Raw genomic sequence first — 26,006 nt, 5'->3', positions numbered from 1 at the left:
CCGCTGCAGCTCTCTCTTCTGCAGATTGAACAAGCTTAGCTCCCCCCAGCCTCTTCTCACTGGTTGTATGACTCCCAACAGGTTATTCCCCCCCAGGTGCAGAATTTAGCATGTATCGTCATTGACTATTACGGTGTTTGTGTTGATAAATTCTTCCAGTGTCTTTAGGTCAATGACCTCCTTCATGTCATTCATAAAGGTATTAAATAGGACGGATCCCAGGACAGAATCCTACAGTACCCCACTTGTTACTGGTCTCCAGGTAGAGTATGACCCATTAGCCATTGCTTTCTAAGCCTAACCATCCAACAGGTTTTTTATCAGCCTAGCTGTCCACTCATCCAAACTGTAACACCCTAACTTGATGTGGTGGGTTGGGCCAAGCACCCACACAGCCACTTGCTCATTTGCCTCAACCCCCAGCAAGACAGGGATGAAAATAGGAAGACTGGGAGTGAGAAAACTCATGGGTCAAGGTAAAGAGAGGAAAATCACTGGCAAATTACTGTTGTGGGCAAAACAGATTCTAGCTGGGGAATTTAACTTTATTTATCAACCATTAATATAAACATTTAATTACTGATTTAAGTAGTGGGAAACAAAGAAAACAAGTACTTAAACACTTAGGGAAAACACCTTTCTTCCCCATTCCCAGGATCCAGACACCTCTCCTTCCCCGTTCCTAGTCTCCACTCCACTTTTTGTCACCATCAATGAAGGTTATGCTCAGTCCTTTCAGTGAGGTGATGGGTCATGCAGGAGGTTGGGGTGAGAACATAGGGGTTTCTTTCTGCCATTCCTTCTTTCTCACTCTTTTCTTCAATTGCTCCTTCTGAGTAACTCATTTCCTCTGTTCTATTGTCAGTTATCCACAGGCCACAATCCTCTTGGGGGTATAGTTGCTCTAGCAGGGGCTTATGCATGGGCCACAGTCCCTTCAGGGGTGTTACCAACTGTGCCATGGAGCACCTCCTATTGCTCTGGCCTTCTTTTTCCTCTGTCATGGTGTTCTAAGATGTGCCACAAACTCCTCCAACTGTCTTAGCTGCGTCCTGCAGTGGGTCCATTGTAGAGACAGCTAGAACTGCCTGTGTCCATCACAGTGCCACCCCCACCTCCCTCCCACAGAAGTCACCCCTGCAACCATCCCCTGCTACCAAAACCTTGCTATTTACACCAAATACACTTGAATACGAGAATATCGTGGGAGGCAGTGTCAAGAACCTTGGTAAAGTCAAGGTAATTGCCACCCACTGTTCTTCCCTTATCCACAAAACTAATCATTTTATCCTAGAAGGCAGTGGGGTTGGTCAGGCATGATTTAGCCTTGGTCAGTCTATGCTGAGTATTCCCAGTCACCTTATTCTCATTGAGTTTTTGGTTTTATGTTCATGTGTATTTTTATGCCTTTTTCTTTCTTCCTTTAATTTTGTCCTCAGTTTTAGCATATGAGGCTGTTATCCTTTGTGTAACATCTTCCCTTTATTTTTATTGTTTTTTCCACCTCTATATATACTCCAGTTCAAAAGATACAGTGCTTAGCTGAAACTTTTCAGATTTGTTCAAGAGGTTCTATAGTATAAGATAAGAAAATACAAAACCTGAAAATATAAAACTTAAACTGATAAATGCCAAAATGCATTCACAACCTTCTTTATATTTTTCAGCTCTACTTCAAGTTACAATTTCACTTAGCAAAGTTGAGCTCAGTGTGGGTGAATCCAAGTTCTTCACATGCACAGGTATGTATTCATTTTACTTATAGCTATGTATTTTTTGTTACATTTTGAACCTTCTACATAATTTGAAACTGAATTAATTGATCACAAGATTAACTTAAATTAGCATATTTTTTGTATATTCACATTGACTTGTGAGAATTGCAATAAATAGTAGATTTTCACTGGCTTCACATTTCCAGTCTAGGAACTAGTCATTTCAGGCTCTGAATCAATCAGTTTGAATTGTCTATATCAGGTAGTTTATATCTGTTAGGATGCTTCTTTAGTTAAAATATTTTCACTATATTCTAAACTAAGGAGTTAAATAAGATACTAAGCTAAGATTTAGTATCCTCTCCAACCCAATGAGACATCCAAAGAGTCTTTTCTAGTGAAGCAGATACAAGTCAGGAGGAGAAGAGTTTGCATTTGCAGCTACCCGATGTGGATTCTTGATGTTGCTGAGTTGCCATCTTCCGTTGACAATGACACATGGCCTGACTATACTGATAACACAACTGACTGATGACTTGACCTGTTGATCCAGTGGCTGCTGAACAGCCTGTTTCTTTCCTTTAAGACTTTATACCTTTCTGTGTTTATTTTTTTCCCTCTTGAACCCTTGAGCTACTAGTATGATTGTTGAGCCAGGATAACATCTGCCTGTAGTTTTGCCTTGCTTGTCTTTCTACAGACTTTCTCACAACTCTCATAATTTAGCAATTCTCTGACATTGCATAGACATTGTGCACTGGGTAGGCATATATGTTGCATAATGTCTACCTGAACTTCTAACATTGAATTGGTTTTTGGTTTTGTTTGTAGCCATTGGTGAGCCTGACAACATAGATTGGTACAATCCACAAGGAGAGAAGATTGTTTCTAGTCAAAGAGTGGTTGTTCAGAAAGAAGGTGTTCGATCACGTCTAACCATTTATAATGCAGATATAGAAGATGCTGGTATATATCGGTGTCAAGCAACCGATACTAAAGGACAAACTCAAGAAGCTACAGTTGTTTTAGAAATTTATCGTAAGTAAAATATTATCAATTAATAAATGAAAGACTATGTTTTAAAGCCCACTGCTATTGAGAAAGTAAAGCCTATCAAAATATCTTCCTAGGCTCTGAATTTTATCTTCCAAATAATTGCATCTCCTGGACTTTAGTTAATAGATATTATGGCGAAGACTTAAATGAAATGCATGGCCACTTTGTAATATTGTAGATCACTTTTCCTTTGTATATTAGAATGCCATCTTATGAGGGTGCACTGTATGCCCCTTATGGAAAAGAGGAAATATGAAAAAAAGTTATGTCAGCCTAATTCTTTTACAAATACATCTACAACCTATTACAAATATGTGCATAAATAAAAGTCCAGGAAGTGTAATATATGTCATTAAAAAAAGTGGATTTTAGACTGAATTAGTTATTTTTATGTCAGTCTTTTCCTATTCTTGGCCTTACAATGGAATTTTGTCATAAAGCATTGAAGCTTAATGTGATAAGCAACCAAAATTCATTTCAATTGCAAACAACTAATTGAGGAGTATATTTGAAAAGTAAATACATTCTATTGTGGTAAAAGATTCTCTGAGAGGTTGGGTGGTTTTTTTTACATATAACTTTAATAACAATAACTTTTTACAATAACTTTACATTGTACTGTACTCTTTTAGATCAATCAAAAATGTCTACAAGCACTATATTAAACAAGTACACAGTGAAGGTACAAAGCAAGGTCTTTATTGAAAGGGTGGGACACATGCTAGCAGCCTTTCAGCTGAGTTATTCTCTAATTTCATTGGAGAATAGTTTTTTAATATTCATTAAAAAATTTGTTGTGGATGGTCTGAGTACTGAGGAACTGCAATGAGACTGAAAATACAGAGTAGAATCATAAAGCACTGCTTCTGAAAGGTACAGACAACTCAGATAACAAAAGACATACAATTTAAAAAATATCTATTGATAAAACAACAATTAAAATGGTGATCGCAGTTACAAGAGATTACATGATGGCTTGAAAGCTGGCAGTTCAAAGGATTTCAAGTTTTGTGGAATTCATTTGTATGCTTAAAACTGCCAGTCACTCCATTAGCAGACTGCTGAGCAAAATCGAAACCTTCTGAAGTGCTTCCATGTGGTAATTTTAATAATTCTGACGTTAGGTAAACCCAAAGATCTACACAAGAAATGTGAAGGTTTATGGGAACTGACATATAAAAGTTTCATTATTGGTATTTGTGATGTATTGTAAGGAAAAAGCATGATGCACTGTACTCCTAGGGTCTGGTTCAGCACTCACTGATGTCTGTAAAATTTTTTTTTCTGACTTACATATGGTCAAATACTTCAAACATTTTATACAAGTATTTTGTAAAAGTATATTAGAGATGTATATAACATAAGTGTGGTCCCTTTGCTGTGGGAACTATGTGGATTATTTGAGTCTGCACTTGTATCAATACAAAAAGTTGGAGGTAGAGTTGCATCTCTGACGTATGTTCTCCAAAGTATCCTCTGAAATGTGATTAGCAGTCTTTGATCCTAGAGAACCTAGATAGGTTTGTTTTTCTGTGTGCAAGAAATTCTTCCAGAATTTTTTGTCAGGCAATTGGTTTCTGCATTAGAACTTGTATGAGATCATTGATTAATGATGTCTTGGACTTAAAACACTAAATTCTAATAATACTGAACTTACTGAACCCATTAACAAAATTAAATATCAAGTTTGGTTATTTGGGTTGGAAAAAATAAAAGCCTCATCAGGTCTAAAAAGATTTTGTTATTTCCTCAAAAAAATGCTACAATTTCTTATGACTTAATATTATTTAATTTTTCCCACATAGTTTCCCACTCACTTTTAAGATTTTGTGTTTTGCTCAGCTGATGTTTTTTTCACAGTCAGTGAGGCTAAAGTTCCACCTTTTTAATAAGACATTTCCAAATAAAATTGGTGGTTTTGATGGAAGTTTTGATGAAATAAAATCATGAGGTTTTAATGCAATAATAACAACATGAGGAATAAAACACACAAGAGAGTAAATAGACTATTAACATGAATATATAAGCCTCTAAACACCTAGAGTTTCAAAACTGGGCTCTAGAACATCGAAAACAATGAAAAATATACTTATAAAACATGCTCAGTTTATATAAATAAAAGAAAGATTTTCATAATGCAAAATGATTGTAAAATTATTTCCACAGACAGAGTAGAAGTCATGTGTCCAGGACCATTCGAGTTTTATCTGGGAAAAATTATTATGGAAATAATTCTGTATTTTCACAATGAGAAGGCTTAATAATCATCTTTATCTGATTTGGTGTCACATATAATTTTAATGCTAAGTGAATTGGAAGACACTTACTATATTCTGTTTTCTTCCTTTTCAGAAAAGCTCACTTTCCGAGACATAGTATCTCCACAAGAGTTCAGGCAGGGAGAAGATGCAGAAGTTGTTTGCCGTGTTACTAGTTCACCTGCTCCCATTGTCAGCTGGTTGTATCGGAATGAGGAAGTCACAACTATTGCTGACAGTTAGTATTTTGGTAACTCTTTAAGTTATACATTCTAACTAATTTTAAAATAGTATTGCAAAAGAAGGCTAATGACATTACAGTGGAGGATTGATTTTGATTAATCCATCAGCTTAAGTAGAATTTAACGAGGTTTTGTGGTCTATAGAGAACCCGTATGCAATGGTTTCCTTCATGTGTCATTTTTTCCAGTTGGGAATTTTGGCTAGATGTAACATGAGGGTCCAAATGACCAAAAGATTGCTGGGAGCTCCTTCGCAGGAGCTCTTCCTGGGCTGCCTTGTATGTAGGAGTTAAACACACTTTTAAAACACACAGAGGTAAACTTCACTGTCCGCACAAAGCTGTGACACTGACCAAACACTGAATTGACTGTGGTATACTTGCACAGTAGCTCAGAGAATCCTGGGTGGATAGGCTTTTTGCACTTCTGTGAGAGTTTACTTGTATGACTGTAAGTTATCTTTTGAGTTACAAACAACTGGGGATATAGGTGATTTGCTTAGGCTAGATTTCCTAACAGCTAGGCTGATAAAGTTATGTGAAGATGAATCTCACCTTCCCCAAATGCAAGTTCTAAGCCTGTAGAAAGACAATTAATTAGGCATATAGAATTTATTTGGTTTACCCTGTCAAAAACTGTGAACCATTTTTTCATTGCTGTCTCAGTAGTCTTCTTTGCCTTTGTGGAAAACAGGACCTTCCACATTTTCTGGAAATGGAACTACCATTGCTGGTGAACCAGCTTATCCAGCTTGTCATCAGTTTTTATCTCTGCATGTACTAAAACTCAAGGTTGTAGTGTATGCGCTTAAAATTCTGGTTCATTAGAAATTAAATATTTTTATTTCAAAATGAAAATGAAAAGTTATATTTGGTCTCTTATGCAATCACATAAACAAATGTGGAGCAATTGCTGGGGGCCGGGGGGGGGAAGCTTGTTTGATGTTTCCGGACTCTGGCAGACTCCTCTCCCTTATGAAAGAAAGTTTTGATTAAACTCCTTTCTTATTTAGTATATCCTATCCCTTCTGTCATCTAGACACAAGGACTAAGAAGAAATAGCAAACTTCTACCCTTAGAAAAAATGGGTTGAAATTTTAATATATATCATTAAACAGTGAATGTAGGTGAGACAGAGAGGATTTTGAAAAATAAGAACTCTGAAAACAAAACAAGATTTGGCAATGTAGCAAAAAGTCTTTTTCAAGGATGCAGCTCAGCTTGATGAAGTAAAACTGCCTCAAAGATCTCTCTCAAAATTTTTTATTATTGCCATTTTATTTGCTTTTCTAATCAATCTGGATGCTGTAGGATTAGCAAAGGAAATAAAGCAACTATTCCTTTCTTTTTCAAAATCATACATTTTGAAAATTCTGAGGTTTTGAATTTCAATGCATGAACTTGTCTCATAATGCTTACAATGTGAAAAAGTACAATGATAGAAACAAGTTTTAATTTAAATAGCAGAATACCTTCCTTATGTTCTGATCTACAGTAGTATCCAAATAAGACTGCAGTCACGCATGGGAGGAAGCAACGTTTTAAATCATGTAAAAATAAGACATTGTGAACATGGTGAGTTTTGGCTATGTATATATGGCTTTATAATGCAGGTGGAAAAAGAGTATACCCAAAGTCTTGCAATTAAGAAATTTTTTTCATGCCTTGAGAAATCAAAAGACTTAATTTCATGTTACATTTCCAGCTTCAAAATCTCCAATGAACGATCAGTACCTGTAACCTATTTGCATAATTTAAAATTAGATAACATCAAATTCTTCTGTCATATTTTAAATGGTACCTATTAAAAAAAGAAGTATCTATTCTTGTTGGGTTCTAGTTCATAGTAAGCTAAATTACTGAATAATTTCCTATCCAAACTGAATTGTATATTGCAGTTTATTTGGGGGGCATGAGAAAGCAGCTTCTATTTTAAGCATTCTAGCATTGGCATAATAGGAAGAAATAAGATAATGTCATTGCTTTAATTTCATGGCTTTTCTGTTATATTCTTGACCATTCTTCTGTTGTATGTGTTACAACTAGCAGGATTTTTGCAGTACAGGCTTTTGACTATTTCAGTTTTGGAAATTCTTGACACTTACTAGTATGTATATTTGTATGTTCCATTTGAACAGAAAGCTGATTTCTTCTCCCAGAAGGCCTGTGCACAAAATCAGAAGTGAATATTTAAAATTTTTTCCTGTGTAGTAAGTCCATAGCTGAAATAGCTATAGGTGAAATAGCCTCTCACCATTCTGAATTAGTTTCTGTATGTTCCCAAAACCTTATGTGCTCCATTGCTAGATCATCCTAGGATTTATATTCTCTTTTGAGTTCTACAAACAAAGATGTAAGAAAAAACTGTGGGAGTGGCTGTCCTTCATTCTTTGGCAAAATAAAAAACAAACAAAACAAACCTAGGTGAATAATGACCTCCAAAAGTCTGTCTGGTCTTATGTTAAGATTTAATAGGGCAATATATAAAGCATCATTTTCTGGGAATGTTCTGATCTTTTCTCTATTGTTATCAAAAGCTGAATTGTCGTGACTCATAATTCCATTGTATGGGAGTCAGGGACATTTTACTAGCTATAAAAGTGAATGGGATTGTTTTCACTGATCAGTTCTTATCTGGAGTTGTAAGTGACTCGCTCTGTTTTTGCACAATTCTGGGGCTTCAAAGGACATTACATACGACTCATTCCACATTGCTTAAAGCAAATATAGAAATTTTATGTACAGACATTTGTATATTAGTTTATGTTTGGAGTTGACTTCAGAAGAAGGTTAGCTGCCCCTTTTAATACAAATATGCTACATATATATTACCCATTGTCTGTATAAATATGCATGTTTTATTCTGTCACTGCTCAAATCATTAAGGTATGTCAGAATTCCACTATCAGATTAACAATTTTCTATAAACATAGTATAGGAGTAGTATGTAACTATAATGCATGTTGAAAAATGTATCTTGTATACAACTGGATAGAAAGTATTGGGGACTGGTGCATCCCTCATGTTTTCTGTATGCTTTGGTATATTTTATTGTTTTATATTCTCAAGTATGCAATTCTATTAGGGTTTTTTTTCCCTTGTAGTTATTTTTAGTTTGTAAATTTATTCTCTTCAAGACCACAATTTATATGAGATAAAAGGCTCTGGAAAACTTAGAATTTACTTTTTGAAAATCCATCTAGTTACAATTCTAGGGAACTGCATGTTATCTTATGATTGATGTGGTCCATAAAAAAGCATTCCCTCTTATTCTGAAAGATTAGATAAGACAGACTTCAAATGAGCCAGACTAACCCTCTAGATCACATTGGGTAGGCTGCGGCAATCCAGTTCTGCTGCTTCCTCAGTGTAGCATAGTTCCTGAGAGCTAGCTTTCCCACTTCAAGTCAGTAGTTTGCACAGCTCTAATTACAGTAGTGGAAAATGTGGTGCCGTTGTTCTATAGACCTAATGTAGACCATTTAAATGTATTTGTGTAAACTGATGTGCAAAGGTGAGTGTTAGCTTTAAGGTGGTTAACATGCTGTGTTTACATTTGGTCTAGAAGAAAAAATTACAGTCCCCCCATAGAGAATGACTGGTTTAGTTTTATGAGGGACATATTTAATAGAAGTCTTGGTCTTCAGCTTTTGCCTAAAGTTTTGATTTTTTTTCTTCAACAGGTCTTTAGTCATGTCCTAGTCTTAGACAGAACAGCTGTGCCTAACCTTTTTTTAGACATTGTGGGTCATAGTCTGGTACATAGCCTAGAACATATGAAAATTTGGAAACCATAAGCCAAAAATTGCTCAAGCTCTAATTATAAGGCACTGAAAAGACATAAGCGATCCCTCTTGCCATCCATATCACTGATTTGACTGAAGGTGGCATGACTGTTCTTCTGAATTAGGCATTTGAAGTTGAGTGAGCTGACTCCAGAAAATAGAGTGATGATCTGGAGGACTGTAATGCCCAGTCACTGTCCACATCCTCCAAATATAATCTGTTTAGGATAGGACACAATTTTTATTAGAATATCTATGGTACAATGAACTTTATCTGTGTGCACACCATCTCTAAGTATTATGTTGTATTACTAGTTTATTCTACTGCTTTGAACCTCCTGAGTGTTTGTCATAGTTTAACCCCAGTTGGCAACTAAGCACCACCCAGCTGCTCACTCACTCACCCTGCGTTGGGTTTGGGGAGAGAATCGGAAGAGTAAAAGTGAGAAAACTTGTGGGTCGAGATAAAGACAATTTAATAAGTAAAGCAAAAGCCCTGCGTGCAAGCAAAGCAAACCAAGGAATTCATTCACCACTTCCCATTGGCAAGCAGGTGTTCGGTCACATCCAGGAAAGCAGCGCTCCATCACGCATAATGGTTACTTGGGAAGACAAATGCCATCACTCTGAATGTTCCCCCCTTCCTTCTTCCCCCAGCTTTATATGCTGAGTATGATGTCATATGTTATGGAAAATCCCTTTGGTCAGTTGGGGTCAGCTGTCCCAGCTATGTCCCCTCCCAACTCCTTGTGCACCCCCAGCCCCCTCACTGGTGGGGTGGGGTGAGAAGCAGAAAAGGCCTTGACTCTGTGTAAGCACTGCTCAGCAATAACAAAAACATCCCTGTGTTATCAACACTGTTTCCAGCACAAATCCAGAATGTAGCCCCATACCAGCTACTATGAAGAAAATTAACTCTATCCCAGCCAAAACCAGCACAGTGTTCCATAGTACCTGTGTGTGAGCCAATGTAGGCAGGATGCAGGAACAACCACAAAACCACGGATGAAATGCAAAGAGTAAATTTATTGTCATTACCTTGCTAACCGGGAGATCTCCAAGGCAGCACCCAGGCAGAGGCACACAAGTGGGAATGCAGGTACCGCAGAGCTCAGTCCTTGCTGGAGAGAGAGATTTCAAACCTGCTGCTTTCACCTGTATATCAGAGATTTTCACAGGCATAATTTTCCACTGTGCTTTGATCTTTCCCACTTTAGGGCAGGAATCTCAAGCTTGTTCGATAGGGTGCCTCTGAGTCTATCACAGGCCTATGTTATCTAAATACAGATGTTCTACTTGTCAAGTACACAAGACCAAACAACAATTAGTATATATATGGTTTTTTTTGACACCCCAGCTGCATGTCACTTGAGCATGTTTACAATTCTCCTCACCAATCTTCAGTTATTTTCCCACATGTGAGTCCATCACCAATGTCCTTGAGCAAAAGCAATCCCACAAATGAGTTTGCCTTTGCCTGAGGCAGGAGTGACCCAGACTGTCTTCCCTAACATATTCTTTATGTGCACTACAGGGACTTTATCCCCTTCTACAGTGCGTAAAAGTTTTGATTGGGCAGGGCCAGCTTGATTGGTAGATCAAGTGTTAACTAACCAGGTAGCCTTTGCTAAATATGTGCCCCAATGTTTGAACGTTCCACCCCCCATTGCTCTCAGTGTAGTCTTTAGCAGTCCATTGTATCATTCAATTTTCCCAGAGGCTGGTGCATGATAGGGAATGTGATACACCCACTTCATGCTATGCTCTTTGGCCCAGGTGTCTATGAGGTTGTTTCGGAAATGATTCCCATTGTCTGACTCAATTCTTTCTGGGGTGCCATATGGCCACAAGACTTGCTTTTCAAGGCCCAGGATAGTGTTCTGGGCAGTGGCGTGGGACACGGGATATGTTTCCAGGCATCTGGTAGTTGCTTCCACCATTGTAAGCACATGGCGCTTGCCTTGGTGAGTTTGTGGGAGTGTGATATAGTCAATCTACCAGGCTTCCCCATATTTATATTTCAGCCATTGTCCTCCATACCAAAGAGGCTTTAACTGCTTGGCTTGCTTGATTGCAGCACGTTTCACATTCATGGCTAACTTGTGTAATTGTGTGCATGGTCAAGTCCACCCCTCGATCATGAGACTATCTATATGTTGCATATCTTCCCTGATGGCCTGAGGTGTCATGGACCCACCAAGCTATAAATAATTCACCCTTATGTTGCCAGTCCAGATCCACCTGAGCCAATTCAATCTTAGCAGACTGATCTATCTGCTGGTTGTTTTGATGTTCTTCAGTGGCCCAAATCTTTGGTATGTGGACATCTACATGATGTACTTCTACAACTAGATTCTCTAGCTAGGACGCAATATCTTGCCACAGTGCAGCAGCCCAGATGGGTTTGCCTCTGCACTGCCAGTTGCTTTGCTTCCATTGCTGTAACCACCCCCACAGGGCATTTGCCACCATCCATGAGCCAGTGCAGAGATAGAGCACTGGCTGTGTTTCTTGATCAGCAATGTCTAATGCAAGCTGGATGACTTTCACCTCTGCAAACTGACTTGATTCACCTTCTCCTTCAGCAGTTTCTGTGACCCATTGTATAGGACTCCATGCAGCAGCCTTCCACCTCTGATGCTTTCCCACAATGCGAAAGGATCTGTCAGTGAATAGGGCATATTGCCTCTCATTGTCTGAGTTTATTATACAGAGGGGCCTCTTTAGCATGCGTCACCTCCTCCTCTGGCGATATTCCAAAATCTTTGCCTTCTGGCCACTCTGTGATAATTGCCAAAATTCCTGGGCAACTGGGGTTTCCTATTCAAGTTCGTTGTGTAATCAGTGTGGCCCACTTACTCCATGTGGCATCAGTTGCATGATGTATAGAGCAGACCTTCCTTTTGAACATGCGACCCAGCGCCAGCAATTGGGTGCTAAGAGGAGCTGTGCTTCAGTACCAACTGCTTCTGAGGCACTTCTCAACTCCTTCGTATACTGCCAATATCTCTTTCTCAGTTGGAGTGTAGCGAGCTTCAGATCCTCTGTATCCCTGACTCCAAAACCCCAGGGCTCAGCCTCGGGTCTCCCCAGGTGCTTTCTGCCAGAGGCTCTAGGTAGGGCCATTCTCCCAGGCTGTGGCGTAGGGCACATTTTAACACCTTGTCCTGCCCAGACTGGCCCAAGGGCTACTGCATGAACAATCTCCCGTTTAATTTGTTCAAAGGCTTGTTGTTGTTCAGGTCCCCATTTAAAATCATTCTTCAGGGTCACTGATAGACTGCAGGAAGTAATTCTTCTCAAAAGAGTCCATTAATATTGACTAGTTATGGTGGATTGACCTTGGCCAGCTTTCAGGTACCCACACAGCCACTCTCTTACTTACCCTTCTCAACAGGACAGGGGGAGAAAATGAGATGAAATAGCTCGTGGATTGAGATAAAGACAGGGAGATCACTCACCAATTACCAGCACAGCCAAAACGGATTTTAATTGGCAAAAATTAGTTGAATTTATTGCCAGTTAAATAGAGTTGGATGATGAAACACAAAGACAAAATTAAAGCAACACCTCCCCCGTCCTTTTTCCCAGGCTCAACTTCACTCATTTATTGCCGACTTCTCTACCTTCCAAGCACTGCAGGGAGATGGGGAATGGGGGCTGTGGCCAGTCCATAACAGCTCCAACGTGGGTCCTTCCCATGGGCTTCAGTTGTTCAGGATAAACTTGCTCCATCATGGGGTCTTCCCCAGACTGCAATGTGGATATCTGCTCCACCGTGCTGTCTCCTGGGGCTGCAGGGAAATCTCTGCTCTGGTGCCTGTAGCACCTCCTCCCCTTTGGCCCTTCCTCACAGAGGCTGCCCCTGCAGCCCTCCTGCTGCCAACATCTTGCCACGTAAACCCAATACACTAGTTCAGACAGAAAGGAAAGAAAAATTAAATTCAGATTCAATTTACTCTTGCAGATTATAATTTTGCTGCTGCATGTGCAGGAAAGTATATGCGCATTTGTTAAGAATCTTTTTTTCAATGAACTTAAGCTACTCAAAAAGTCTATTGAATTTCACTTTATGCTGGACTATGCAGAAGGTAGGGTGGTTTCTTGGATTATGTCTTCGCACCCATTTCTATGAAGTGTTAGACTGTGGTGAGATACATCATTGACTGAGTAATAGTGAATGAGCAAAGGAACAGGAGGAGGGAAGGAGAGCAAGCAAGCTGAGAAATTATTAAATGCCATAAAATGGGCACAAAGACAGTTGGTTAATCTAGATAGAGAGGGAAGAAGCATTTTCTTACTTATTTTATTATAAATTGCTCAATTTGTCTTTTTTTCCATCTCTTCTGTCTTTTTTATATTCTGTGTAGGTGTTCATGAGTATTCCACTCATTTTGCAATAATTTATAAATTTAACTTAGATTTGATGACTCCTCAGAGTAAATAGGAAGTTATGGATGGAAAATCCAGATTGAATTTTAGGAAATGGCAATGTATTTTGGAGTGGGAAAAAAATAAATTTCTCATCTGACATTTTACTTTTAAATTGACAAATGTTTTGTCAATGAGCATTCTGATTGTACAGAGAAAGTAGATAAATATTACTCATTTAAGTTAGTGTTCCTTGTGTTGTCTTGATTTACTAACACCACTTAATCTCTTACTTGCCTTTCTAGATCGATTTGCAGTATTAGCAAACAATAATCTCCAAATCCTTAACATCAATAAAAGTGATGAAGGAGTATACAGATGTGAAGGAAGAGTGGAAGCCAGAGGAGAAATTGACTTTCGGGACATAATTGTTATTGTGAATGGTAAGGAGTAAAAATTGTTGAATTGACTTCTTGCTTTACTTGATTATCATACTCTATTTTAAAATATATCAGCTTCTAAAAAATCCTGATTAAATTGGTTAATATAGTTGTCATGTCTGTTTAGTATTGTTTTCCTATAAATGTAATTGCTTAATATTTAAAAAAACCTACTATACTGTGTAAATAGAATCCATTGCATTTCATAGTATCAGTGTATATAAATATGTAAAGCTTGGATTATTGTTTTTAATTATTCACAGAACACTGACAATCACTGCAAGACTTGATTTTCACATTATAATATATAGTAGTTCAGTTCACCCTGTATTTTTCAGTGTTTTGTCATTTACTGTTAAAAAAACCACACTTGATTTTTCATATTCACCTTCATTGCATTAACACATTTTATTAACTGTCCCAAAAGTCACAGATACATTTTATTAAGATTAACAGTATTACTTAGAGATTTTTAACATTTTATTTCTATGAGGAGTAAAATATATAATGACTTAACTGAAAAGTGGCATTATATATTTTATTAGTTTATAATAAACCTCTAAGAAGGAATATGAATGGATTAAGTGGAGTATTTAGCTCAACCTCTCTCTTAAAGTCAGGGTTGACCTGTTGAAAAATAAATATCTTTTCATATATTGTCCAGAAAAGACACAGTTCATAAAGGGCTTTCTTTTTTCTATGCATTCTGTTTAATGTCAGTTTTTGAATGAAACTAATTCAATCATGTCTATTAGGTTCTGAGTTTTAAATGCTTTGTCCTTGACTGGTCCTTCTTGGCAAACCCCAGTTTACAGAAGTCATTATGTAAGTTGAATTCTCAGTCAATTTCAGGAGAAAGAGCAGATTCTGTCACAGATATTATTTAATCCATATAGTCAAGCAGCAATCTTTGAAGCAGAATTCTTTAGATTGTTGTAGATAGTATACAGACAGTGGCAAGCAAATAGGAGATTATTCTACATATTGTGATAGAATATAACAGTACATGCCCTATGCACTGTGAAGCCCCCCCCAACAAATTGCTTTCCTCTCTGTGCATTGTGGTGCTGCATTACCTTGACTTCTGGTTATGTATGGTTCCAACAGCGCATCTGATAACATTTAAAATGCTGAATGAGATTTTCTGCTGCTGCTATTTATGTTCATGGATATGAACCTACATTTTGAACACCTTTCGCTTCTATATGATACATATATGCAGTTGAGCTGAGAGAGCACCTGTATTTAACCTAAAACATCAAATTGCAAACTATGGTCTGACTTCATATCATTTATTGGTGGATTATATCCACAAATTTGGTTCTTCATGTGTTTATTATGACTCTAGACAAGAATGCTAACACTAACCTCTAAACTTCAGTTCACAGTGTTAGGAGAAGAAGGAGTTGCCAACTGAATGATTCTGACATGGTTGCTCATGTAGAGTAGTATCAATTAAGTGCTACACAAAGCTGAATGTATTAAACTTGGCCCAAAATAGCTTTTAAAGTAATATTAAAAATCAGAAAGAAAAAAAAATTGTAGATCTCTCTGAAAAAGAAAACCTATGAAAGAATTGGATTCAGAAAAGAAAAGGAAAAAAAAAAAAGAAAAGACAGAGCAATCTGTAGGCCGCTAAATGCTACATGGCTGTATTTCCACCATGTTTCTTTTTCCAAAAAATAAGCAGTAATACTTACTTTGGAGGATAATCAAAGCTTGGTATAAAAAGAAAAAGTTATCATGATAGTATTTGTATGTAGAAACTATGTGAATTTAGAACTTTACTGTTTATTTACTTATATTGTAATAGTACCTACAGAATCTACAGAAAGATCTAAGATCTATACACATAGTAAGAAGCATACAAAGTCTCCAAAGCTGGATGAACTGCAGCTAAAGAACATAGAAATAGCAATAGTTCATGAGACCTGGCACACCACATAACACATAATTTTACAGTTTAAAGTTTTTAAGTTTTGGTGAGAGTTTGTAGGGAGACACGAATATAGACAATTATGACATTAATAATTAATTCAATAATATTACTGCTTGCTTTTACATATGTTTTTAGGGTTTATAGTGGAAATACATTTCCAGGAGGAATATAGGGGCTGAAATTGTTGTAGCTTTGCTGATGTATTTTGAGAATAGCAGAATTCTCCATGTATGATGTTTCTTTTCTGCAAACAGTATATGAGTATGTTGCTTTCTAAATGTCTTCTTTATTGTATAGCAAGAGTTGATAATGCTTATATTTCTGAAAATAACATCTGTTCCAAAGCTTATACATGCTATACTCAAAAATGTAAGCTATGGTAGAACTGTGTGAAATCCTGGATTCCCTTTTGCAAGAATAGTGATGAAGATTTGATTAAAAAGGAAACTATTAGCTATCCTTTTGCTCATTGCCCTCTAGTCAGAGTATTATCCATGATCCATACATCGTCTGATTCAGGACGAAGATTTGAATTAAGATCACCTCTTCTGTGAACAAGGACTTTATTTGGTACTGTTTCTTTGCCTCTCTGTCCAACTAAAAAGGGAGGACAGACAGAGTGGAAAAACAGTTTGAGAGGTTGAGAGCACCCAAACATTACAGCAAACTGATGAAGACCAGTCTCTCAGAGGTACATGATATGGGGCCAAATCCTCTCAAGAAAAGGAGAAAATTAAACCTAGGACTAAACCTATGATTCTTAAATTTAAGAACAAGAGGTAAGTTCCCTCTTGGGCTGTTTTGGTCATAAATGAGTCATCTCTGCCCATGTGGATGATACTTGCCTGTAGAATGGTTTCTTGTGGTGTGTGGAGGCAAGAAAAATGAATCACCACTAGAAGTATTACTATAAAGTGAAAGATTAGACCTTGCAACCACCAAAATAAAGTGATTAAAAGCCAATCTCCAAATTATTTAAGAGCATGTTGCAAAAGTTCATTATTTCTTTGCCTGAAGTTAGATAGTTGTACCCATATTTAGGTACCTAAGTAAATAGAAGAAAGTTTCACAGTTGATGAAGCAGCATGTGCAGGTGATGTTGACTAAGTGGAAATGAATTGAACTTTTAAACTTAGATACCTAGATGGAATGTTATTATTTTCCTTAGTAACAATGACTTCCTAAGAAGCTGAAATTAGGTGACTTTAAGCAAAGTATCTTTTTTTTTTTTTTTTTAAATTAGTGGAGTCATAAATAGAATCAATTTCTTATAAATTCTTTACAATAAAAAGGAAAATTCTTGTTTGGTAATCATGATATGAATATAGTCTAGAATTTGGGGGAAAATACTGGGCTATAAGTGCACAGTATAAATACACATAAAGATAATGTTGTAGAGATGTACTTCATTTTGAAGATAAGGGATTAGAGAAGACAATGGTGTGTGTCTTAAATATTTCTTCCATTCTCTACTCCATCTGGATGCTAAGCTGGTTGACATAACATTGGCTAATTCACATCAGGGAGAGGTGTAAATAACAGAAAGTAGGGATGACATCGATAGCATTTCCATCAGACCATAGTAGAGTATGTTCTCTTCTATACCCAGTGTCCAAACTAGCTGATGATAGCAGCAGTTATGACTCAAGCCACATGCACATAGTTTTAAAAACTGAAAGCTGTAAAAGAAACTATTTTGAAAGTGATATTCAGTGTTCTGGTTAGTGTTGCAAGACAGGGACTCTCTGCTGAGGAGTTTGATGGTGAAGGCCTGGAAATGCAACACAGATCCTCTCTCTACTAACTTATGGAAAAGAAGAAAACAATAAATTTGCAGAGGAAGCGTTAAAATTTGTTTGCCTAGGTTATTGGCCCATGAATATAGAGGTTTGGTGTTCTGGGGACATGATATTTCCATATCCAACCTGTAGCCTGGGCAATTTCAGGTAGGAAAGAAGTGATATGTAGACTTAACATAAAAAAGTGTGAAAGCAATGTAAGTAAATATATGTTAGAAAACCTCTTTAGTTTTAGCTGGATGTTCACTATAGTGGGTTTTTTTGGTTTGTTTTTTTTTTTAATGTTTTAAAGATTACATATGAACAGAATGCAAATTTACTTAAAAATTGTTAAGATCTTGGAACAAAGTTTGATATATAAAATGTAGTTTATAGTGTACAGAAATCTTTGGGGGTTTATAATAGGTAATAAATTGATATACATTTGACCTCGAATATCTCTTTGAAATCTAATGTTTAGGTATCTTTTTCTACTTTCAACACTGGAAATTTTATAGCATTTCTTCTCTACCCATATTTACAGTTATGTCTAAATGTCAGGGGTTTTGTAAAAAAAAAAAAAAAAAAAGGTTAACATGAGATAGATCAAAAGAATTCAAGTCTTCCTCCTGAAAACAAAACTTCTTTTTTTTGTTATTTTCTCTCTCTCTCTCTCTCTCTCTTCTTCTAATGGGCTTATTAGATTTATTTCTTTAAGTTTTCTTTTCTGTGTGGGAAGGTCCATAAATGGGATACACATCCTGATCTCACTGACATAAATGAAAAAGAATTGTTTCCACTTAAATGTGACTGGATTTTACCACTTTGCTTAAGTGTGAAATGTGAGAGACTTGCCATTATAGCATCATTTGGCTTTTCCTCTTAGATACATACTTTAGTTTCATCCTATGTACATATGGGAACAGAACCAAAGATAAACAGATCTGTTGCCGGAAAGAATGATGAGAAAAATAAAATTTTACTTTTGAAAAGAAAAAATAGTATTTCATTTCATTGTCATTGGAGTGTTTCTTGGAAGACTGAAGCACTAGTGCTGAACTGAGTCATAGTCCTGTAGTTCTTAGTTGTCAGCAGTGAAGAACCTGCTACTTCTGGCAAAGAATTGCTTCATCCTTTCATGTTACTGAGTATATTTTCAGGTCTAGACATTAGAATGCACTGAAAAATGGCTAAAATGTATTAAACACTTTCTAAGTTACTTTTTTTATGGAAGATGGATAAATTGCTGTTGCACAACAGGAGGGTTTTGTATGCTGAGTAATGGCCCATGGAATTTCAGATAGGAAAGAAGTGACCTGTGAAACACAGATTTCAGCACACCATAAAAAAGTGTGAAAAATACATAACAACATTTACTTACTGATCACTGATAATTCTGGTACATTATTTTTTAATAATTTGATATATTTAAGGTTTAGAAGCTGGAAAGGCTTCTGAAGTAGAATATTAAAGCTAAAATATTTGGTGCAAAGCAACAGAAGTTGATTCTCAACAGTTGTGAGAAAAACCTGTGGAAGTGCAATGGGAAGCCAAAAGCAAATTCGTTGGGATTGCCTGTTTCTCCTTCTTTTCTTTAGTGTATGTTCAAGCTAAAAAGGATAACTGAGTCACACTGGTGACAGGACACTCTTGCTAGCAGAGACCTATATTTTATGAAGCTCTAATCTTCTTTTACCTTTTCTCTCGCTTTCTCTGACATTCCTTCTTTTTCACATATCCTCTTCCTTCCAATCCGCTGGGATTGTTTTCGTTTGTTTATTTTCTTGATAGTTAATGGAAACAGATTTAGGACAACTGTCTTAAAATTACCATATGAACAAAGATGTTAAATATCAGCCTGTGAGTTGTTCTGTCTTAAATATTATTGCTATTTTTTCTGTTGGGTAGAGTTCTCTGCAAACTGTTACAATTTTAGTAATAACTTCATCCCATCAAGAGTAGACAAAAGTTGTCACTCTCAGAACAAATTACAATTTTTGGAAATAAAATTTCCAAGAATAGATTGTATCCCTTGGGTTCTGTCACATTTCACCTTTTGAAGCTGGTGATACTCCTGCTGAGGAAATATGCAGGACTTACTTAAGTAAAAAGAATTAAATATACATAATCAAGGCTACTACATACTGCACCGGTTTTAAAAGCACTGTCTGATGTTAATACATCGTTGTATGTCAGCTTTATAATTGAATGAAAGAGAAAAAAAGACTAGAGATACATTTTCATTTGAGATGATAGTTAAATTACCGCCCATCATAACTCTATTGTGTCTTATACATGCTAAGTGTAACTTCAGTCACTTTAAAATGTTCTGTAAGAAAAATGAAGAACTGCTGAAAAAGACTTTTAAAAAAATTATTCTAGTGCAAAAAAGGTTATAAATGTTCTGATAATATTAAAAATCTTGTGTTTAAGAAAAGTAAAGAAATACTAGGAACAGTGATTCATAATGTAACTTGATCCCTAAGTGTAACCATAAATTCCAAAATTAGCAAAGGACCCTATCCTGTGCTTTAAATTTCCCTGGAAACACATAAAAGAATTTATTTTTCCATTAATAGGACATAATGTTTTATTTTTCAGTTCCCCCTGCAATTACTCTGCTACAGAAATCCTTTAATGCCACTGCAGATCGAGGAGAAGCAATAACTTTGTTCTGCAGAGCCACTGGATCACCTCCACCTGAAATCAGTTGGTATAGGTAAGTTGAGTTGAGGTCTGCACATCAGAGCATGCTGCTGTAATATGTCATGATTTTCTATCACAGTCCATTAAGCTGTGCAACCTTAATTTCTTTACTGAATTTTAAGATCATTTGCTGTCCATTTCTGTTCTAACTTCTAAAGCTAGATTCAGCATTAATAAGTGAATGAACTTGCACAAATTCAATTGCACTGAGGTTACCAGTAGGCGAGATAAATGTAAAAAGTAACTAAAATACCATATTGACATGATCTCTTCATATTTGAGCAGAAACAAAGAAAGGTGAAGCAATGAGTCCATATCTCAAAAACAATACAAGCAAAAATCTCACAACAACTTTTGCATATCAATGCATCAGGTAAAAACATATGCAGTTGTGCATTACATAAATATCCAGTACAGATCAGCAATATTGATAACAAAGATAACATTTTCCCCATCTGTAAAAATAGATTCTAACCCTAACTCTCCATTTCAATGAGATTCAGAAGGAGATATGGTTTTAGACACCCCTAGCATATGAGAATGTTTCATTGGATAAGATTCAAGGGTATCTTATGTAATTTTTAAAATGTAATATGTTTTGAAAATGGAACTGCTTTTAAAGTTCATGTGTGTTTTCTGATGATATCAATGATATGAACATAGTATAGCTATGTTATTTGGCAACACTTACCATAGAGCATTTGTAAAAATTTGAATACCCATATTTTGTATATTCTTTCAATTTTAACAAAGATACGCATCAGTCCTGGGATATAAAGTATCTCAGACACCTCATACCAGTGCATATTTCTGCTTTGGACCTGAATAATTTGTATCTATTTGTATTATTTCAGGTAAATTAAAAGGTCACTGCATTTTCAAAAATGGACATGGAAAGGATTTCCATCAATTCTTAATCTCTTTTGGAATCTTTGAACAATGTTAGATTCATTTAAAATATTAGCTTCCTTTGACTGACACCTTTATTTTAACATGCCATAACTCAAATATGGATTTCAATTTTTCTCTTGTGCAATTTGAATCTCAGGAGATGTAAATAAATAGAATGCAAAGTCAATTCCTTAATGTAGAATTCAAAATTTAGTGAAGAGGAGGAAAAAGTAAAACAAAATATGCAGAGCCCAAATTAAAGAACTGATACTAAATTCAAACTAAGGTTGAATATTTTGATTATTTAATGTCCTTGAAGTAATTTTTTACAATATCTGTCTTATCTGGCCAAAATTCTTAAGAGTTATCTGAAATCTAGTACCCTAAATGGCCTTGTTGTTAAGACAACCAACATTAATGTTTTATATTGTTAAGAAATAATGCATAAATTTCCACAGTTTGTGGATATCTCTGTTTATAGGTGGGGGGGGGTGTCAGTATTTTATAAATACTACAGTACGTACACAGGCTAAGTGTCTTGGAGAGACACTTATCTCTGTGTCTACTGATTAGAGCCTACTGAAGGATTTTCCTTTGTTTTGCCAGCCCCTGAGGCAACTGACTTTTTTAAACCATTCATTAAATATCTTTTCTAACGATTTTACAAAAGCTTCACAGCCTTGTGTACTGGATACTGAATGTTAACTACAGAAGCTTCTGTTCTGTTTTTATTTCAGGAACTATCTCATAGTGAGGAATATTGGCTTATGTGCCTCCCTTCCCTGTTGTTATTTTTTTTTTTCCTCCTTCCATTCACTTTTTATTTAGTCTTATTAAGCTATAAATTCTTGGCAGTAGAAAATATTCTTGCTTTTTTATTTGGTGACAGTGAGAGGTTGTAAAGTAGTAGGTAGAAAAGGCCCCTGGTATCTATGACAGGATATTATTATTGATATACAAACAGGGAAAAAAGATGGGAGGAGCTAAATTATTTTTTCTGGAGGAAGCAAATTTGATTCTAAATTGTATTCCAGTACTAAATTACTGCATCAAATTTCTGAAATCTCTGTCCTGAACTGTTCAGGTCCCTTTTTACTCACATATAGGTAGCCAATTAAAAGGATTCAGAATCAGCTGATATTTTCTCCTTGTCATTGGACTTCTCTTGCAGATATGTCAAGATAAAGATCTTAGTTTTCTAGAATATTTCAGATGCTTTTTCTTTAGAAATTAGACTGAGCATAGGAAAACTAGATCAACATAATCCATCTTGTTTTTCAGAAAAATCTAGAAAGCATTGTCAGTGGTAGGAAAGTCTATCAAAACTGATTTATTTAATATTAATATGCTTGTCATCCATTGAGAACCTAATTGAATCCATTTATCAGAATTAATGGCCAAGGTGTCATATTCCAAATTTCATCCTGTTTAGCATACTTTCTGACATTGAATGTAAGTTGATATTAACCTCAGTTGTATATGTTTCTTTTTCAATAAACAAGTGGAATTACATCCTGAATTTGATTAAGTGTTAATGCTGATTTTGGAAGGGTTACAACCTTTGGTTACAGCAAGTTATGGGATTCGTGTTCAGTTTTATTCCCAACTGTACTGTTTATCCCTGTGAGTTCAGCTATTTTATTTAATTTGCCTCAGGTTAAGCATTTGTAAAATGGGTATGTGTAATAAAGTGACTGAATGGAAGTCTGTTTTCTGAATACATAGCTATGCTAAGGAAAAAAGGCTAGTGAGATGCAAACTATTATAACAGAGAATAATGTTCTTGTGTCTTTGTTGACTTTTAAAATGGGCTCTGACACCAATTATTCTCTCATTCACTCTATTGAAGTTTCTTTAGCAAGGCCTGCATAATTTGGATCTATCATTGTGTAGTCTTACCTTCCTTACAATCCACTGATATTTTAGTCAATTAAAAAAGAAATTCTCTTGATTTTCTTTTTTCTTGTTTCCTTCTCGGATTGCAATGAACTGATTTAACAGGTCAACTTCAGCTAGGGCATGAAAAATGGCTGTATTTTTAAAATCAAATGACAGTAGAATTAAGGTGGTTTTTATATCCCTCTGTGTTGACTGTAAGCAAGATGCTGGACAAAATAGTAGTTTCAAGCTTTAAACTCTTTAAGACAGAAGCTAATGTGGTAATAGCTTTAACTATTTACGTTGTCCCTTTTTCATTTCCAGGTGCTGACAATGTTTGAGATTTTATCAATGTAAAATGGAGGCATCTGAACTAATGTGTCAATCTTTCTCCAAAAAATGCTTTAGTTCTCTTACAAATTAGTTTGAAATACCTAGTCAAGAAGAAAGGTTAACAAGGTTTAGTTGCTGCTCTATTTAATGTGCATATGTACTTTGTTGATATTTCATGGACTGAGAGAATCTAATTCTTTCACCACTTAACTGATATCTCTATTGAAGCTGATATTACATTAGTGTAAAGCATAACCTTCAGAGAAGCAATATGCTAATAGAATTAAATTAGCCAGGAATGAAAGATAAAGTTCCAAATGTACAGGTTATGAACTGGAAATCTTTACTCATGTGAATAGTCCTACTGAAAACATGATGATTGTTTACATGTGTGGAGATAATTTACACTATTAAAGTTTAGCTGGATCAATCCCCTTATCTTTACTGACAGGATTTAGAATTATCTGACAAGAGAAATAATCTGGTTTTAATGTGTTATTCATGTTTTCCTGTTCTCCAATATCAGCATTAATCTGAATTTCTTCTGTTTGCTAGAGGGTCCAGAGAAATGCTCATAATCTCATTTCTGCTTAGAAATTGTCATAGATATAGGTGATGTTTGTGATAATGGGCATTTGGAAACTACTTCTGACCTTGAATATAGACTTTTATTTCTTAACAGAAATCACTAGGGTTGGTGGTTTTTTGGTTTTGGTTTGTTTGTTTGTTTGTTTGTTTGTTTGTTTTTGTGAAACCACCTATGTGGAAAATTAGACCTTTTCTGTTCTGCAAAACGATTTCTATGATTTGCTTTGGAAAGGAGATGAACAAGTATCACAATAATATCTTGCAGTGGACAGCTAAGTTGACTAGAGTTATTTACAAAAATATTACTAAAATGCAAGCTATATAGGTGCCAGGGGAAACCTATTAACAGATATTTATGCTCCCAAGAAAGAAGTATTCTCACTTTTAGGGAAAGTATTATTTTAGAAAATATGAAATATATGTAGTTATCAGCATTACGTGAGAAGAAAGTGAAAATTGTTGTTGCTTAAATCTTGAAATAAAACTAGGTGTTCTAAACTAGGCATATTGAACAGAATATAATAGAATATTTCAGTAATGCATATTGGTTTCATTTTACAAATTGTTTTCAAGAAGTTGGCATTGTCAGCAGGATTATCAATGCTTATGAAAATCAGGCAATTTTTATGTACATGCTTATGAGAAGGGGCTGTTGATGATTCAATAGAAATAAAATCAAAAGAAGCCTAGAGCAAAGTAGGCAGAATGAGAAGTAAAAAAAAAAAAAAGTTAAAATTGCACTCTTGCAAAAGAAGCTGTTTTGATAACTGTGTGTATGCCAAGGTGCTCAAATAGACCGGTCAAGCCTTGATCAGCCCTCAGAGTTGTTCACAGGTTTTATTATTTCTGTACCATTTGGTCAGAACTCATTCTAACATCTGGAGACATGCCTGCTTACTAAGTTGTGGCTAGCCAACCACAACTGAGAGGAAAGAATTTGGAAGGGTTCTTTATGTGCCAATGGGCTCTACATGTATGTAGTTTAAAACATTTAAGTTGGTGCATTGTTATTAATGTGAACTGCAACAGTTACACTTAGAAAATATTCTTTTAAATGTTTCTCACATACATGTATTTGTCTAACTGATTTCCTTCTATCCTTCCCTGAGTGTAAGCCGTATGTTAGAGTTCTATTCACAAGCATTTTTCTAACTTTGAGTCAATATTGAACATTTAAGAATATAGATATTGTAGCATTTTTAATATATATATCTTTTAGAACCTGACAATAAAATTGTGAAGCTGGGGTCTGGAACATCAAAATGCAATTCAAAATGCTTTCCTTGTGTCTAGAATGTGCATATTCTTATGAAAAAAACACTCTGATCCTGCAGAACAATTTTTGTCATGGTAAAATCAACTCCCTTCTATACACACTGCCGATTTATGCCAAGTGAGTCAATGCATTTTTGAGGCTAGCATAATAGCAGTCTCTTCCCTCAAAGATTATTTTCAAGATAGTGATGCTTCCCTAGCACATTGTTTCAGAGTTTGGAACCTACTGGTTGATTTATACATCATTCTTATTTTTTTAGGAACGGTAAACTTATTGAAGAAAATGAAAAATATATGCTGAGAGGAAGCAATACAGAACTAACAATAAGTGATATAAAAAATATTGATGCAGGTACTTATACCTGTAATGCTAAAAACAAAGCAGGAAATGATAAAAAACAGACATACCTTCAAGTTTTTGGTAAGTACTGCATAGTGTGTTCCATCCTTCCATTTTAAATGTAAACAGTAGGGAAATGAGGTCATAATTCACAATTTTCAGTGGAATACTGTTCCAACACTGCAAGGTGTCTACTGATTCAGCAAACCACTCTCTGTATAATTTTACAGCTTTTTCTTCCCTGTTGGCTACTTTAACCTTTACACCTGAATTTAATTTTGAAAAAAAGCTATCTGGCATTTGCTTTTCTGCTATTCAGATGCAGTACAATGGAGTGTTAAATTCTTAATTCACTCTAGTTTTCCTTTAAAAGTTGGTTGCTTGCAAGAAAACCAAAAGGAGAAAGAGGGCA

At 35.8% G+C, this 26,006-nt stretch overlaps 1 protein-coding gene across 1 annotated transcript in view; it reads left to right on the top strand.

The window, feature by feature from the left end:
• Positions 1-433: 433 nt before the first annotated feature.
• The window catches only part of NCAM2 (neural cell adhesion molecule 2), a 160,612-nt gene continuing 135,039 nt past the window's right edge, over positions 434-26,006 (top strand). Inside the window, exons 1-7 of the mRNA XM_010568451.1 lie at positions 434-476; positions 1,668-1,742; positions 2,547-2,753; positions 5,124-5,267; positions 13,732-13,869; positions 20,185-20,302; positions 25,515-25,675. Of these exons, the coding sequence (XP_010566753.1) occupies positions 434-476; positions 1,668-1,742; positions 2,547-2,753; positions 5,124-5,267; positions 13,732-13,869; positions 20,185-20,302; positions 25,515-25,675 (886 nt within the window). The remainder of the gene's footprint in view (positions 477-1,667; positions 1,743-2,546; positions 2,754-5,123; positions 5,268-13,731; positions 13,870-20,184; positions 20,303-25,514; positions 25,676-26,006) is intronic.

The sequence above is a fragment of the Haliaeetus leucocephalus genome, unplaced genomic scaffold, assembly GCF_000737465.1.
Source record: "Haliaeetus leucocephalus isolate CR32 unplaced genomic scaffold, Haliaeetus_leucocephalus-4.0 Scaffold243, whole genome shotgun sequence".
Taxonomy (NCBI): Eukaryota; Metazoa; Chordata; class Aves; order Accipitriformes; family Accipitridae; genus Haliaeetus; species Haliaeetus leucocephalus.
The sequence above is the reverse complement of the archived record's forward strand: the minus strand, read 5'-3'. Positions and strand labels throughout refer to the sequence as shown.